The sequence below is a fragment of the Rhinolophus sinicus genome, chromosome 15 (assembly GCF_057876585.1).
Source record: "Rhinolophus sinicus isolate RSI-liver-muscle chromosome 15, RSI-T2T, whole genome shotgun sequence".
NCBI lineage: Eukaryota > Metazoa > Chordata > Mammalia > Chiroptera > Rhinolophidae > Rhinolophus > Rhinolophus sinicus.
This window is the reverse complement of record NC_142515.1, coordinates 92,782,080-92,799,536: the sequence shown is the minus strand read 5'-3', so window position 1 is coordinate 92,799,536 and position 17,457 is coordinate 92,782,080. Positions and strand designations below refer to the sequence as shown.

The 17,457-nt window shown below is 42.7% G+C and overlaps 1 protein-coding gene across 1 annotated transcript in view; it reads right to left on the bottom strand.

Moving 5' to 3' along the window:
- Positions 1-17,457, bottom strand: part of DOCK5 (dedicator of cytokinesis 5) — a 189,167-nt gene that overhangs the window by 123,868 nt on the left and 47,842 nt on the right. The window contains exon 2 of the mRNA XM_019714857.3: positions 15,125-15,208. Coding sequence (XP_019570416.3) covers positions 15,125-15,208 — 84 coding nt within the window. The remainder of the gene's footprint in view (positions 1-15,124; positions 15,209-17,457) is intronic.

Below are 17,457 nucleotides of genomic sequence, written 5' to 3'. Positions count from 1 at the left end.
AAAGAGACTACATCAAACTAAAAAGTTTTTGAATAGCAAAGGAAACCACCAACAAAACAAAATGACAACCTCGTGAATGGGAGAAGATATTTGCCAACGATACATCTGACAAGGGGTTAATATCCAAAATTTATTAAAAAAAACCTCACACAACTCAACACCAAAAAAACGAACAATCCAATTTAAAAATGGGCAGAGGATCTGAATAGACATTTCTCCAAAGAGGACATACAGATGGCCAACAGACATATAAAAAGATGTTCAATATTACTCATCATCAGAGAAATGCACATTAAAACCACAATGAGATACCATCTGACACCTGTCAGAATGGCTGTCACCAATAAATCAACAGACAACAAGTGTAGGCAAGGATGTGGAGAAAAGGGAACCCTTGTGCACCGTTGGTGGGATTGCAAATTGGTTCAATCACTGGAAAAGTTTGGAGCTTCCTCAAAAAAATTAAAAATAGAACTACCTGATGGATGACCCAGCAATTCCACTTCTGGCTATTTATCCAAAGAAACCTAAAACACTAATTTGGAAACATATATGCATCCCTATGTTCACTGAAGTGCTAAATAGCCAAGATATGGAAGCAACCTAGGTGCCCATCAACAGAGGACTGGATAAAGAAGTGGTACATATATATGTACAATGGAATATTACTCAGCCATAAGGAAGAATTAAATCTTACCATTTGGGACAACATGGATGGACCTGAAGGGTATTATGCTAAGGAAATAAGTCAGACAGAGACAAATACCTTATGATCTCACTTTTATGTGGAATCTAAAGAACAAAACAAACAAACAAACAAAAACCAAAAACAGATTCATAGATAAAGAGAACTGATGATTACCAGATGGGAAGGGGGTTAGGTGAAAAGGGTGAAAGAATTAAGGAGTACACATTGGTAGGTACAAACAGTCATGGGGATGTAAAGTATGGCACAGGGCATACAGACAGTAATATTGTAATAACTATGTATAGTGCAAGGTGGGGGGATTATAATCAGGGGGAGATTACTTTGTACATTGTATTAAATGTCTAACCAGTATGCTATACATTTAAAACTAATATAAAATAATATTGAATGTCAGCTGTGATGGAAAAAAAAAAAGTGTCCTGGCTCCATCTGCTTCCGCTCCTGAACAACTGAGCCCTGAGCCTTGAGGTGGGACAGGGCAACTCAGGCATTTGCAAAGCTGATGGTGTGGTGGGTGAATTCACCTACGAGGCCAGACTGGCAGGTCATATCAGAACCCAAGCAGAGCAAGGTGGGCATCCATGTGAGGGTGGGGGACCCGCATGGGGCATCGGAGCCTAAGAGGGGTGAGGAGGAAGGCTCCCCTCACAGGACGCGGGGTGGGGATGGTGGACTGACACACGCTGTGACAGTGAGAGCAGCTCACGAGGATGTCCACCTGAGGAGAAGGGAAGGAAGCTGGGGAAACTGATCAAATAAGTAAATGTATTAGGAATATTGGAAACCAAGTTTCTTATTTCACAGAAGGAGCACTAAAAGGGGAAAAACTGGAATAAACCCTGTGATGCTGGACTGGAAATGAAGGCATCCATGTGGTCTCATGATTTAAAATGTATAGACAGGTCAAAATTCACAGAAGTGTAATTCTGTATTTGCAGAATACATGCACGCATATTACCCCTAGCTCTGCTAAAATACCTATTAGTTCTTCCTTTTCTGACCCTGATACAGGTAATGAAGATCTCAGAAAAGGAGCTACAGACCTGGCCTAGAGAACAACCAGTCCAAAATGAAGCAGGACAGAAGATTCCATGAGAAACAACCGCGCCCCCCTCCCCCGCCAAAAAAGAGAACTGAGATGCTACCCTGTTTCCCCGAAAATAAGACCTACCCAGAAAATAAGCCCTAGCATGATTCTTCAGGATGCTCGTAGTATAAAATAAGCCCTAATGCATCTTTTGGAGTAAAAGTTAATATAAGACCCGGTCTTATTTTCGGGGAAATAAGGTAGGGCTTATTTTATATGATGAGCACCCTGAAAAATCACACTAGGGCTTACTTTCCGATTAGGTCTTATTTTCAGGGAAACACGGTATCTCATGTGTCTGAGATATTAGAAGAAGATAAACACCTCTGTCAGAAAGACTGGATATGAAATAGAGGTGAGTCATAGAGAACCAAGGCAAACAAATCCCTGCTGATCTAAATTAGAACAGTAGTTGGGGGCGGGGGGGGGGAGGGGAGGCGTGGAATTATGTGGAAGACAACAGGGAACTTTCTGGGATAAGGGAAATGTTCCATAGTTTGACTGGAATATAAGGGATGCAGGATATGCTCATTTGTTAAAACTCACTGAACTGCATACCTAAGTTGAGTATATTTCACTGTATATAAATTGAACTATAATTTTTAAAAACCATACCAAAATTTATACTCTCAAATTAACATTACAAAGTAACCGCCTCAAAGTGGCATACAATTGAATGATAACGGATTGCTCAAATATTTCTGAATATTTTTCTTTGAACTGCCTCTGAAACCATTCTGAGACTTGTGTGAAAAATCATAGAACTTGATATATAGATGATGTATTACAAAATTGTATACCTGAAACCTATGAAACTTTACTAATCCTTGTCACCCAATAAACTTGAATTAAAAGAATAAAAAGAAAAACAATGCATATTACTTTAGTTTTCCAACATGCATGTAAAAAAGACAAAAGAAAAATCATTGAACCATTTCTCCATTACTTGGACTCAGTACTGTGTCTCCCCAAAGACATTATTCATCTTAATCACTCACTTCGTGCTCCAAAACTGAACGAGTTCTGCTGTTTCCAAAAGTTCAATCACAGATTGGAGATTCATTTACTTATCCAACAGGAGAGATGCTGGCAGAACAATACCATCCTCCTGCTAGAAGGATGGCACAATGTCACCGCCCTAATAAATCTTACTTTACAATGCAAAGAGAAAAACATATACCCATGTAAACACACAAGCAAAGAAACAAAGGAATTTCACGTAGGGCTAAAAATTATGAAGGAATGAAAGGGTCATGTGGGAGAGGGTGACAAGTTGGGGGTGGGGTGACTTTGAGAAGTATGGTTAGAAAATTCTGAGGAAGAACCTTGGAGCTGAGGATTTGCGTCACTAATGTGGTCAATCATTCATTATACATAAAAACACTTATTGAACACCAGTGTGCCAGACATTGTCTTCAAGGAGCAAGGAAATAGAACTGTAAACAAATAATTATATACAAAAGGGCTTTCAATGGTAATGCATGGACACAGCCACACACAAAGGGAGAATTATGGATATGCTAAAGATTCAGAAGGCAATGACTGAGAGAGACTTTGAAAACTTTTTGGAATCATAAAAGCATCATTTAATGTGACAGTCGTGAAGTATTTTGTAAACTCTCTCCTTATTTTGCAGTCCCAAGATAAATTAGTTTCCTCTCCACCCCCCAATCAGTGGTGAAAATACAGAACGAATAATAGACCATCTTCATCATTTTTAAGTGTGTGCAACCATAAAGTATTTTTGACCTCCCAGGAATTAAAGACAAGAAACAGATAGGGAGCCACTGTCTGCATGTTGGGGTGGGGGGGGGGGGGTCGGGGAAGGGGGGGTGTTGCTGGGAGGAGAAGGTGTTAAATCCTGTTGTTTTTCCTTTCAGTGTCACTGGCCTGGTAGTTGGCTGAGTAAAGCAGTTAATTAGGCCAAGGTCAAAGGTTCCATCCCCTGTGGGCTAGGTAAACCTGTCAGGTTTCTATGGCAGTAGCCTGCCCTCCCATTCCCAGTGAGAGTCCCTCCATGCGGATGCCTGAGGGCCCTTGGGGAAAGCCGTGAGCAAAAAGGATCTCACAGAACTGACAGACAGGCTCCGTTGGTGGATCCCTGCCCATGAGCAGCGTGCACTCACTACCTTCCAGAGCCTCGGGCCTCGGGCTTCAGAAAGCTCACTTTCCAAATGCACTGCCCAGCTCACTGGGGGCTTTCAAAGGCAGAAAGTAAAAGGACGCGAAGATGGTAAAAGATAACTATTCTATTCTTTTGTTCCATTTTATGGGACAATCAGTCTTCCTGATGCATCATCTTAGCTCAGTTTTGTACTATCTGAGGTTGCAAGTCTGATCTCCAAAGGAACTCAGAGTTCACTAAAATTTAGCATCCTTACTTTAAAAAGAGGAAACGTAGGCAAGGCACGAACTATAAAGGTTGTCCCAAGCCAACCAGTGACTTGCTATCTAAGCTGAGGGTATAAATACAGGTCTCCTACTGCCCAGCTCCTGCCTCTTTTCCTTCCCCCACGCCATCGCTAGGACCATGCTGGGGACAGTGAATGGGATACTTGCGCTGCCTCTCGGGGAAGGGAAGTTTCCCTTCCAAGGAATCCCACCAATATAAAACACGCACATACCAGCACGCCAAGTAAGTGGGAAAGAAAGACATGTGGTTTCCATCTTTGATTTTAGTTCCTGGATGACAAGAAAAAGACATGTCTTTGCAATGCCTTGCACATAGCAGGGACTCAATAAACTTTTAATGAGTGTATTAATGAGAAAGAGAAGGCCTCCTTGAGCTAGTGACCATGGACAGAATAGACTGATGCAAGGAATGTTCAATAAAATCTGCACCCACAAGGCACAGCCTGGCTGCATGGTCAGAGGACCCTTCTTCTCTCTCCCTGAGATCCCAGGCCCAGGGGGCAGAGCTGGGTGGGGACGGAGCTCCCCGCCTACGAGATTGGAGGACTTGTCTGAAATCTAAAGGCTTGGCTCTCCACCCTGGTTCTGTGCTACCCGGCTTTGTGGGGCTCCATGTCTTCAACTGTTAATTTAAAGTAATTATGGCTTTCATCTCTTAAATTTCCTTCCATATAAACATTCTATTTTTTTTTTCCATCTCGTTCCCTCATAACATCTAACTCCGTAGCTGAAGGCTGAGGTCCCTCCTGGTGGCCTATGATTGATGAGGGTGATGTTGGAGACCTCCTCAGACAAGCAGAGGGACCTGGTCCAGGTAGGGGGTGGGGGGCAGGTCCGAATCACAGTGGACAGAATGGCGAGATGACACATCCGAATGTCCCCTGCAAAACTTAGGAAATCTGTCACTTCACAGACACTTGGAAGCTCAGTGAGGAGGAAGAAACAAAATTCCCCGCTAGTCTAACCGACACCACCACTCATTTGCCCATTTTTTTTGTATGGTTTGCATGTGGCTTTTTCTCTTTTTTTTTTAAAGCAAAGTACTCTTGCTTTTAAAAAAGTTCGTCCTTCTTACTATTGGCTCTAATTTCCCTCTTCTGTGACCCCTTTCTCTAACGTATGTAACTAGTTCAGAAGGCCGGCATAAAAAAAGACAGCATGCGGCTTTATCAGTAGTGGCAATGAATTTGCTGCAACCCACTTAACACTGGTTTTGTTCCCATCAGCACCAACTTCCAAGATGGACGGGAAAGGAGTACAGGTTTGTGCATGAGGAATCAACGAATCAAGCATGATATATTTAAGGAGGTCCACGCTCATAAGGAACTATGCGAGCCTCTAAGAGGCCTCAAAGACTTTGAGAGTATAATAAACCACAAGCCCTGATGCTAAAGAACTTCTAATCTAATTGCTAGTGGAACAGCGAGACACTGCTGAGGGGTGGGGAGACGCAAATGTGCACGTCTAGCATACCAGGATTTCTGGAATTTCAGGGCAGGGTGCTCTTTTCATAAAACCTGCTAAGCTTCCTGAGATTAGAGGAGAGAGGTAAAAGCTGCCTTAATTTCTGAAGAGGAAATGGAAGCCCCAGGAAGGAAACTCATCTTGTGCAGAGGTTCTGGGAGAATATTGGCTTAGCTAAGAGACCGAGTCAGGTGAAGTGAGGAATGTACTTCCATGCAACACTCAGCGCTGTCCCTAAGACTCCTTTGGCCCGGGTCACTTAGAAACATGCTTCAAGTTCCTCAATGGAACATACCCTCATAATGAAAGGGTGAAGCTATTTATTTGGACTCTAAACCACTGGGCCCCCCTGTGAAGACCCAGACAGTCAAGGATGAGGAAGATTCTGTCAGGGACACAACAAGGTCAGCAGTAGCAGCAGCAGAGGTAGAGCCCGCAGCAGTGACAGCATTTAGAGTCCTGGTGGCAGAAGATGAGAAGAGCCTGAATACGAGCCACCTGGGACGTTCAACTCGTGTGCCCTCTTTCCTAACACAAGCAGGAGGGCACCAATGGGGACGCGAGTTGTACATTTCGTTCCACAGACACACAGGGAGAGAGAGACTGCTTCAGGTTGGGGAAGTCAGAGACCCCGCTTGCAACCTCTCTGCTTATATTTCCCTCCCTGACTTCCTGCCACATCTAAGGGGGTTGGACAAACTGGTGCTAACTGTAGTCTACCACCCTGGCAATTCTTATCTGGAGTGTGTGGTTTGGGGGTCTCTGGGTGGGGGTACTGATTCTGCTATGCTCCCCTAGAACAGACATGGCTACCTGCTCGGGGAAAGTCAGCTGTTAAAAAAAGGCAGGAAGGCAGGTGTGTGTGGAAGGCAGATGAGGCACCTTGGCAATGGGGGTGAAGTGGCTCCCAGCGTGCATGCAGTGTGCTTGGACGGCAGCATGGAGACACCCTGGCCAGGGCCTCAAGTTTGTGTGGAAGAGCCATGGGGAGGAGCCAGTTCAGAAAGAGCTCACTCGATATAGACATGTTTGGGGTGGTGGTACACTTGTCTGACAGCTATTTAAAATGCAAAAGGACCTTACCCTCTTTGGAAAACTGAATGCTTTGTCCAAAATAGAAATGTCATTTCCTCAAAGGCCTCACAATGTGGAAAGTATGCTCTCCTTGGGTTCCACAGGACCCTGGTAGGAATCATAGCTCTACCAAGTAATTAATAGCTGTGTGAACGTCTTCAAGTTTCTTCACCTTGAATTTCACATCTATTAAACGAGCATTGTAAATCTGATTGCGCGATCGTAAGAACTGAGACTGAGTATATGAAAGCCCTTATGTCAATGCCTGGCACATAAACGGATGTAAAATGCCAGACAAATCAGGAACCTAGGGTACCCAACGACATACTCCAGGGACACCCCTACTCTAGGGCCGTCAGCTGGTTCCTATGCTGATGACAGCAGGAGACTCTATTTGGAGTTCCCTTTGTTTTCTGAGGAATGTGTCACACACCCTGGGAGAATGACCAAAACCTCTCTAAATTATTCTTAAGTTACTGATGATGAACAAAGCAGAAGATACATAAGTGGCTCGAGTACCATGCCAGGGGAAGCTTCAGTCCAGAGCCATAGCACCTGACAAGACGTACTTTTATTTCCCAACAGAGTTCCTTGCCCCCAAGAAAAGGATAGAAAAAATGACTAAGGAAAAGAGAACAAGTAGAAGGAACAACTTGGGTGATAGAAAAACTGTACGATGGTGGCTAGAATCACCGAGAAACATGGTACTAAATAACCTAGGGCCTGAACAAAGACTGAATACAGCCAAACGATAAAGAAGAAATTACCAAAATAGGTTATTCTAAGGCCTAATTTAACATTCAGTGGGCAATGAATCGGACAGTAAGACTAATTTTAAAAAAATTTCCCAAGTACAGCATAGAGAATATAGTCAATAATGTTGCAACAATTATGTATAATATGAGGTGGGTACTAGACTAAAGGGGAGCTCATTGCATAAATTATGTCTAACCACTATGCTGGACACCTGAAAACAACACAAATAATATTGAATGTCACTGTAACTGAAAAAAAATAATTAGAAAAATAATTTGTGCCCATTCTTTCCATCCCAACCACAGTAATAGAGTCTTAAACCTGCACTGGTGAAAACTAAAGCATTCAAGGTTAGGAATTTAGTGTAAATTGTTCCAGCCATTTAGAAGATGGACTAAGTTGATAGGTACAGTTGTTTAAAATCTTATATTCTTACTGTCAAAGTTAAATGCACACACATTTAATATTCTTGTTTGAATATTAGGGACAGTACACAGAATATAAGGGTTAGACTAATAATCTCTCTTTAACAAGAATCGTTCCTATCTTGCCTTGTCCATACCTCTTTGTAGCCTGATTTCTCCATGGAGGTGAGGTAAGGAAAAAACTGAAGTGCTCATGTGCTCATTTGCAGCACGCAAGTTTTTCTAGCAGCACGTTTTCTCCTCTGTAACAATCTGCATTGAATGGTTTGCCTCCATGGGTTGAATAAAATGGGGGCACTCTAGCACAGTTAATATTGATGACGCATACACCTCCTTATATGCTTTTAAAGATCATAAATGATTCATATTACTATGAGACAAGCAGAGGCATAAATTTAGCCTTCTCTCTCCAGGTACAAGCAAGAAAAGCATCTTATTCAGACTTGCCCTCAATCAATTTCGAACTTTCCTCTAGAAAGTTCCTCTAGAACTTTCCTCTAGAAAAAGTTCCTTTCGAACTTTCCTCTAGAACTTTCTCCTTACATTAATCCTTAACTATTTGAGTCTTACCCAGCCCCACAATGGTTTGATGTGCTACGCTTCACAATGGGGATAAGATACTGAAGTCATTTTTGATAGAACTTACACAGCAAATAATGTGAATGGCGCAGTACCCAGGAGTGAGGCCAGCCGTGAGTACGCACCGATGTACATGGGATGGAAGGAGCCTGCCCATTCTTTGCTCCCTTCTCGACCCCCTTGATCCCACCAAGATCCCTTGGAGACCAAAAGCTCAAGATAACATTCCTCCTGAACATCCCAAAGGCATCTTTGCTTTCAGGCTGAGCTTGCCTCCTTGGGTGCCTGGGCAGCTGCCCAAAGGGGCCAAGTCCAAGGACCAGTTCATGACCAAGTCACTGAATGAAGGCACCACTCAGGCACCACACGTGAATAACGTACATTTTAAAGATGGAATTGTAGAAGCATGTTCAAACGCATCTCAAAAGGCAAAACAGAAGGCATTCCTCTTGATAAGATGAAATATGAGGTGAGACTTTTCACCAGCTCATCGTTTTAATTAGCTTTTCCTATAAACACACTCCCTCCTACTGCCACGCACATCTTTTGAAAAAATACATCTCAGGAACATATGTCGCCCGTAGCAGTCACTGACAAGCTGTACTTAAGGGAAAGGTCAAACAGATGTGGGAAGTGACCAGCACACTCAACAAAATGCCACCTGGCCTGATCTGTGTTCAAAGCTAAAGCCAAAATGTTCGCACGCAGCCTAAAATGTTGTCCCAAAACCCAAGTTGTTGGGCTCACTGCCATTTCATTGTCCAAGGCAGTTGTTTTTATAACTGGTGAGTTCATGGATTCTGAATTACTATAAACTTTCAATTATCTTGACTAGTGGGGTAACCAAAGTAAATGCACGTTACAGATATATCGACTGCCTTATTTCAGCTTATACCGCCAACTTTTACACATGCTGTTAAGAACTGATTTTTAAAAAAATCAATTTTGATTTTCTTTCTGCCACTCTTCTTATGACAAATTGAGCCTGGTTGACCAAATAGAGAAGGAAAGGAATAGAAAATAGGGACAATAAAGGGGTGTCAAGGCTAGCAGGGTGACCTAATTGTTGCACAGGATGGTAGGATGTGACAATCTCTCTTCTCGAATCAGATATTCTGAAAGAGTTCAATAAGACTTTATTTTATCATATGGTCCAACACAGGCTTCCTATTACCACATCTCAGAAAGATGCTTATGAAGCCGCTGCTTGAAAAAATAAAGAATCTTTGAACGCACTCTTCCTTTTTTATGTCTCTGTTAGAAAGTTTTGTGAGCCATGGAGCCAAAATTTAATATACTATAACTTGACCGATCTGTCATAATAATGCCCTCTATTCTAATTCAATAAAGCCTGCTTTATAAAGATGAGAATCAAAACATGTACAGCTCAAGTCACAATCCATTTTTATTCCTTTTCATATTATAAAGGAGTGGATTTCTTGATTAAGGTGCATTTTAAAACTGGCTTCATTCTATACAGAAGAAATAACTTAGCTACTTTGGGGACCTCCTATATATACTCAAATACTTCTTTTTATTTCTTTCACCCTTTCAGGATTGCCCATTTCCTCTGGTCCCAAGCCAATCATGTGTGTTATTCTTTGGGTCTTCACAAATTACACTGAAATAATATAAAATGTTATGCTGTGCCTGCCTCTGTAGAGCTTGGAATGCCTTTGAGACATTATCTCATTTTGTTATTTCCAACAGGGGCCAACTGTGCTGTGCTTACCCCCAGAGATCACTGTTAACATCAGCCACCCTCTCTTAAACTTGTGAGTGGTTTAGGGCTATGAATCAAATGCAGAAAACCAGCACTCATTGCTGGACCAACAGACCTTGGGTGTGAAATCCCCGTGAGTGGAATTTGGTTAATCACAGACGAGGAGAGCTTCATGAGAGCAGGGATGCTGAAACCTTATTTTTCAAAGCACTTTCATTTCATCACTTTTAATTCAAAAACTGATCCAATTTTAGATGAAAGGACCATGACAGAGAGAAAGTTAAAAGGTCTTGCCCAGGGGCGGTTAACTAGATGGGGGCAAAACCATCTCATCTAAAGTAGTTTTTCTCCTCCTCCATCACCCTCATCTACCTTCGTAATACCATCCTTTTCTCCCCACCACACTCACACGGATCAGAGTTTTGTTGTTGACTTACTTTGTTTATTTGTTTTTGTCTATCCCTTGAATGAAAACCCTATGAGAGCAGGGACCTTGATGCTTTGTCACTCAGGCGATCTCACTGCCTCGAACATCTGTTGTGCTCAATATGTGGACGAGGCACATCATAAGAGCACAATACTTCCATGAGTATTGTTGAAGGAACAAACGAGCACAACTGGAATATCCAGGCAGAAGGGCTTGTACACAAATGTTTACAGCAGCATTATTCCCAAGAGCTGAATAGTGCAAACAACCCAAATGTCCCTCCACTGATGAATGTATAAACAAAATGTGATATACATATATGCAAACAACGAATAGTATTCAGCAGTAAAAAGATATGCAGTACTGACACATGCCATGACGTGGACGGACCTCAAAAATATTACGCTAAGTAGAAGCCAGTCACAAAGGACCACATATTATGTATGATTCCCTCTACATGAAATATCTAGGATAGGCAAATCTATAGAAACAGAAATTAGGTTGGTGGCCTGGAGCCTGGGGGTAATGACACCAATACCCAGGGTTTCTTTTTTTTTTTTTGGGGGGGGGGCGATAAGAAAGTTCTGCAAGCAGACAGTGATGATGGTTGCCCAACTGTGTGAATGGCATACTTTGTAAATAACTATTAAGTGGTATGATTTAAATTGGTAAATTGTATGAGATTTGAAATATATCTCAATTTTGTAAGAAAGGCTCAAGCAATAGCCTCTACAGAGAGACAGGGAAATGTTGAAGCCCTCTGTTGTCCCTCCTGGAAGGAGAAAAGCAGCCTTGCCCTGTAACATCCGGGGTTTTGTAGAGGTGACCCCTGCCCCCCCTTACTCTCCACACCAGGTTGCCTTGCTCCAACAAGCTTGCCTTGGGCTTCTAGCTTATCTTCACTCATTCAACAGATTTTGGCTGAGCACCTACTGCACGCCAGGAGCTATGCAAGGCACAGACGCTGCAGATAAAGGAAGAGCAGGCTTTTCCTTCAAGGAGCTACCACTTTCATAATTACTCATTCAACCACGGGGCAGGAAATAGCAAAAGGAGGGTTCTCAGGGGTATTCTGTTGTGGGTTGTGGGCAGCAAAGAATTTTTCATGTCTGAGTTCCAGGAGCGGAGACTCATGTCCACACGGAAAAAGCACTTGCAAGTCTGGTATGCAAATATATCAAAGCAGGGTGGGGCAGAACTGGGGGTGTGAGGGAGCCCCAGGAGTCAGATCTGACAGGAAACTGAAGACACAAAAACCCCTGGAGTCATGATACAGCGCCAGCACTACCCTTAAATTCCATCTGGCAGTACTGTGGGTGTTTCCATTTTGTTTGCTTTTTTTAAAGGAAAGAGGAGATGGGGGAGGAGGGAGAGAACACGTTATTACTCAGCGTTTCCATCGTGTTTAATGTTTGCAAAGCACTCCTGTCCTCACTTAGTCCTGAACTGCCTGAAATAATAAAGGAATTTGAGAACCCAGCCAAGAACTCTAAGTACTTAGCAGATAGAAGAGCCTAACACTGCCACTGGTAAGGCGGGCACTATTAAAAAAAAAATAATCCCATAACATAAATGCTATTTAAAAAATGAATCCAATGTAATAATCTCTGTAAAGCTCCCGTGCCACTTGGAGGTGAATGAACTCAGTAAGCTCATGTTCTAACTCTGCCCATTTGCACCTTGACACATGTCCACTTGTACAGAATGGGCACTGATGTCCTTCTTTGAGATGACACAGTTTGATGGCTGGCACACCAAATATTTTATGGCAGCAATTAACAAGAAAAGCAGCTTCCAGCTGTTTGAACCTACAGCACCTGAATCATCATATTCAAGATGCAACATTGATAAAGGAATAGTTTTTGTCATTTGAGTGTCTATCAGTGGGGCCAGTGCTTCCGGCACGCATATCGCTGTGGGAGGTGTCATATGCGAAGTAGACTGGAGTTGGAACGCAAGCTCTGGAACTTTATTTGAAATGGATGTCTGTTGAGTGTCTGTGTTTGTATTTATATTCAATCCAGCTCAGTGACCACCTTGGCTTGTCCACAGGAATACGACCTTGAGGAAGATTCCTTGGTCAATTCGGAGGCTACTTGGTAAAGTATAAATACTACACACACTTAAAATTACCGTTAATATGAATTCTTTGAGGACAAAGTGCTTCCGTTAGCTCTTTCAAAAAAATATGCTGGGGTCACAGAAACTGAAAAAAAGAATTTTGAAAATGTATGTAAAAGATATCATCGGCTTTGTTTCAGATCAAGTCTCCACTCTTCCCTCCCACACTCAGCAGGACAATTAGAAAAGATTGGTAAAAACACAGAGAGAGAGAGAGAGAGAGAGAGAGAGAGAGAGAGAGAGAGAGAGAGAGAGAGAGAGAGAGAGAGAGAGAGAGAGAGAGAGAGAGAGAGAGAGAAACTAACATGGTAAAGAGAAGAATTACCAGGTCAAGATCTGAAAAGTACCAAAATTCAGAAAGATAAGGCCAGCATTTGGAGCTGTGTTTCTCTTGGAGCATCAGCTGAATTAAGACAAGGTTCCTGAGTGGCTGAGCAGCATTTCTGATGGCCTTGTGGGGTCAGGAGGACAAAAACTGGAGCTTGGGACTGCCAGTGAGTTGGCTGTAGTTTCAGACAATACAGACTAAGGAAAAAGGATTACTACAGAGGAAGATAATGATAAAAGATTTAACAAACAGGAGTTAAAAGTTGGCATTGCTTAATGTAACAATTCTAAAATCACCAGCACCTAAAAACAGGTCTGAGCCTACATAATGCAAAACACTGACATCACTATAAATTGGCAAAGACAAACTGCACTCATGAGAAGATTTAACTCAGGTCTCTGAGTTACAGAAAAAGCAGTAAAAAGTTAGCATATAGCAAATTTGAAAAAAAATGACAAAGAAATCAGAACCTAATTGTCACCTATAGAACTTTGCACCCAATGATCCTAAAATATACATCCTTTTCGAGCCCATATGGAAGAGTTATTAAAAAAACAAAACTGAACATATGCCTTTTACCTGCATAATGGAAAAATGTGTGTCCACAGAGACTAGACATGTTTTTTTAAATAGCTAACGGAAGCACTTTATCCTCATAGGATTCACATTAATGGGGATTAATCTAGCCCCTGACAATGAGGTATGACCTAGTAAGGTTTGAGGGGACTACAGTTTCAATATGCAAAGGAGTCCTCAAAAAGTACGTAGATGGTCCTTAGTGTCTTGGTGACACCATGGAATCCACCTTTGGCTGTACCTGAGACGGTGAGGATGAAAAGTAAAGAGAACGGAGTGGCAAGAGTCCACACAGCCCTCCCTCTCTTCTCCCTGCCCCTGGGAGCTGCATGATAACACTCTGACTTGTGTGCAAGAGAGAAGGATAATGCAAAATCCAAGCCCTCTGCCTAAAAGAAGGCAGCAGTCACAGTAGAGTCTTCTGTGCAATCAGGCAGATGGCTTAGCTTTTCTATGGCCAAACCCTGCTTCCTTTCCTCTTACTTCCCATCTTCCCTTCCCCATCCTGTGTCTTCCTGTTCTGTCCTAGGTAAGCCACACTGGATTCTAGATGACCACCTCTGCCATTCCACCATTACAAGTATTTACATGGCAGGCTGGACCTAGCAAATCCAGACTTCCTGTTCCAACAAGCCTTACTCTGGGAGAAAAATCTGCCGAGTTTCCCATCCCATCCTGCCCTATCTTCAGACAATAAGTGGGTCCTAAAGGTGGTTCTTTGCTTTGATCCTCAACTTCAGTGGCCTGGATACATGTCTGATGTGCTCTGAGGGTTTGCGTTGGAAATGTGGGTACACGGAGGAGCCCTGCTAGGATTTAGAGCTCAAGTTGGAGCTAGAAGTCTGGGGTTGGGGTAAGGTGGGTGCCAGACATGACCTATGCTTTTCAGACCAAGCGACAGTCCTGAGTCCTGCCGGGCAGTCCACTTACAGGTTAACTGGAACCACCTCCCTAGCCCGACCTAGTTGGAGGAAATATACTGGGAGGCTTTCTAGATCAGCTGCAGTCCTGACCTACTTCTCTGAAAGAATCTCAGCAACCCCAGTAAGTCTCTCTGTCATTTCTCCCCCAATCTGGCAACACTTAGTGCTGAGTAGAAAGGGCCACTTAATCAGTGCTTCCTGGGAGCCCCGACTAGGTCCGTGTTCTACGTTTCTCCCAAGTCAGGACTGTGCCGGATCCTTCCGCACTCAGTGGTTGAGCCCAACATATTCACATACTTTTTGATTCTGGTGTCTGGGCATGTTTGCACTCATGCACTCAGCTGGCTGTTTTGAAATCACCCTCAATATGAAACTGTACAACCTAAGTACTTCCTGGATTTTCCCCAGCACCCCCTCAGTGAGTAAACCAGGCTGATGTTGGCTCTAAGAGCCTTATTAATAAGTAACTTCCATTGTATTTCCCTTTCGCCCTGTCTGGCAGAAGGCCATCCAGACTCACCCTCATACATCTCCAGGATGTGAACTGTGTCTCCAATCTGCAGGGAAAGCTCCACATCTTGAGAGGCATTGTAGTTATAGATCGCTGGAAATAAAAGGGGAAATGGTATCAATGGCAGTTAAGCTACAAGTCACTAAATAGCATGTTCTGTGGTTACTGAATTACTCAATCAACAAATTATGCTCCACTTAACGATTTCATGTGAGGCACCCCCTGTAAAGCACAGAACATCCTCCAGGACCCCCACTGCTGGTGTTTTACTGTCATTTCTCCATCCAACAAATACTGGTTGGTTGTCTTCTATGTACCACATATAACGTTAGAGACCAGTGAGAAGAGTTACAAAACAGACATTGCCTGTGTCCTGGGGATTTTTATAGTCTCATAGGAGAAGAGATTAAATACATTACTACAGAAATAACTGCTTAATTAATATGGTAAGAGTGATACAAGAAAAAACTGGGCTACAATGAGAATATATTGTGGGGTTCTGCTGGTTGGTCCGTTGTGCATCAGACAACAGCCAGCCTGCAAGACCACTGAGCTTATGATTTCTAAGGCATAGGGCGCACCATCTCCCAGGTACCCTGACGCAGTGACTGGCATCCAAAGAGCCACATGTGAGTTCCATCTAAGCTCCAGTAATGGCCTGACACAGGGTAAATGCAGGGATGGCTGCCTTGCCCCAGTTCTCGGCACCCTGGGGAACTGGGTTACCCCAGCACTTCCTCCTCAAGGTGACCTCAATCACCCCTGTCCTTAGGACTGGCAATGACAGGACCAGACTGTGAAAAACGGTAGACTAATTTATAACTCCGAAAGAAAAAGACAACCCCATTTTAAGATGGGTAGGAGCTCTGAAGGGACATTTGACCAAGAATCATATATGATGGCTAATAAGCACATGCAAAGATGCTCAACAGTATTAGTCATCAGGGAAATGCAAATCAAAACCACAATGACATACCACTTCACACCCATTTGAATGGCTGTAATTTTTAAAAGGCTGATAACTGGCAAGAATGTGAAGAAACTGGATCCCTCAGGCACTGCAGGAGGAATGTAAAACGACAGCGACGTCAGAAAACAGTTTGGCATTTTCTCAAAAAGGTAAACATAAATTTATAATATGACCCATCAATTCCACTCCCAGTTGTCTACAAAGAGAAATGAAAACAGGCCTACACGAAAAAACTTCATGCGAATATTCATAGCTGCTGTAACAGGCAGAAAAACAGCCCCCAAAAGATATCCCCGTCAAATTTCTGGAACCTGTGAATGTTAGTTACCTTGTGTGGCAAAAAACACACACAAATAAATAAATAAGAGAGAAAGAAGAAGACGCTAAGGCTCTTTTTCTAGTTATCAAGATTATCTAGATTATCTAGATTATGAGGACAGGCCTTAAATGTAATCACACATATCCTGGTAAGAGAGGCACAGAACAGAAGGTACTGTAACCTCAATCAAGGACCGCTGCAGCCACCAGCAGCTGGAAGAGGTAAAGAATGGAATCTCCCCTAGATCCTGTACAAGGAGCACAGCCTACCCACACCTTGATTTCAGACTTCAGGTCTCCAGAACTGTGAGAGAATCATTTTGCAGTGTTTTAAGCCACCTAGTTTGTAGAGACTTGTTAAGACAGCCACAGGAAACCAACATAGCAGCATGACACACAACAACCCCAAACGAAATAATTCAGCAACTGATGAATGAATGAATAAAATATAGCATATCCATACAACAGAGTATTACTCAGCTAAGAAAAAAAAGGGGAGGGGGAATGAAGTAGGAACACAGGCTAAAACATGGATGAACTTCCAAAACATTATGTAAATGAAAGCTATGTGCAGAAAACATATTTTCAGCTTCCATGTATTCGCAAATGTCCAAAATAGGTGAGTCCATCAGAGACAGTAGAGCAGATAACTGGTTGCCTAGGGGTGGGAATGGTGGCTGAGCACAGCAGACACAGGGAGCTTTGGGAAGATGGAAACATCCTAAAACTGGGTTGTAGTGATGGTTACTCAACTCTGCAAATTTACTAAACATCATTGAATTGCAGACTTAAAATGAGATTTAGGGCAGACTTAAAATGGATTTTAGGGCATGCAATAGACTTTAATGCAGCTGATGGTTTAAAGAGTTGATTTATTTCTTGTCTTCACTCTCCTGAGTAATTCCAGGAAAAAACCACCATAGAGATTCAGTTCTAGCCCTTTACCCGGTGATCCAAGGAACCCACAACGTTTCCCATCTCGCAGGTCTGATGAGCACCTGAGGATGGTCACTGATTCATCTGCCAGATCCCACAGAAAAGGGTCATTAAAAAG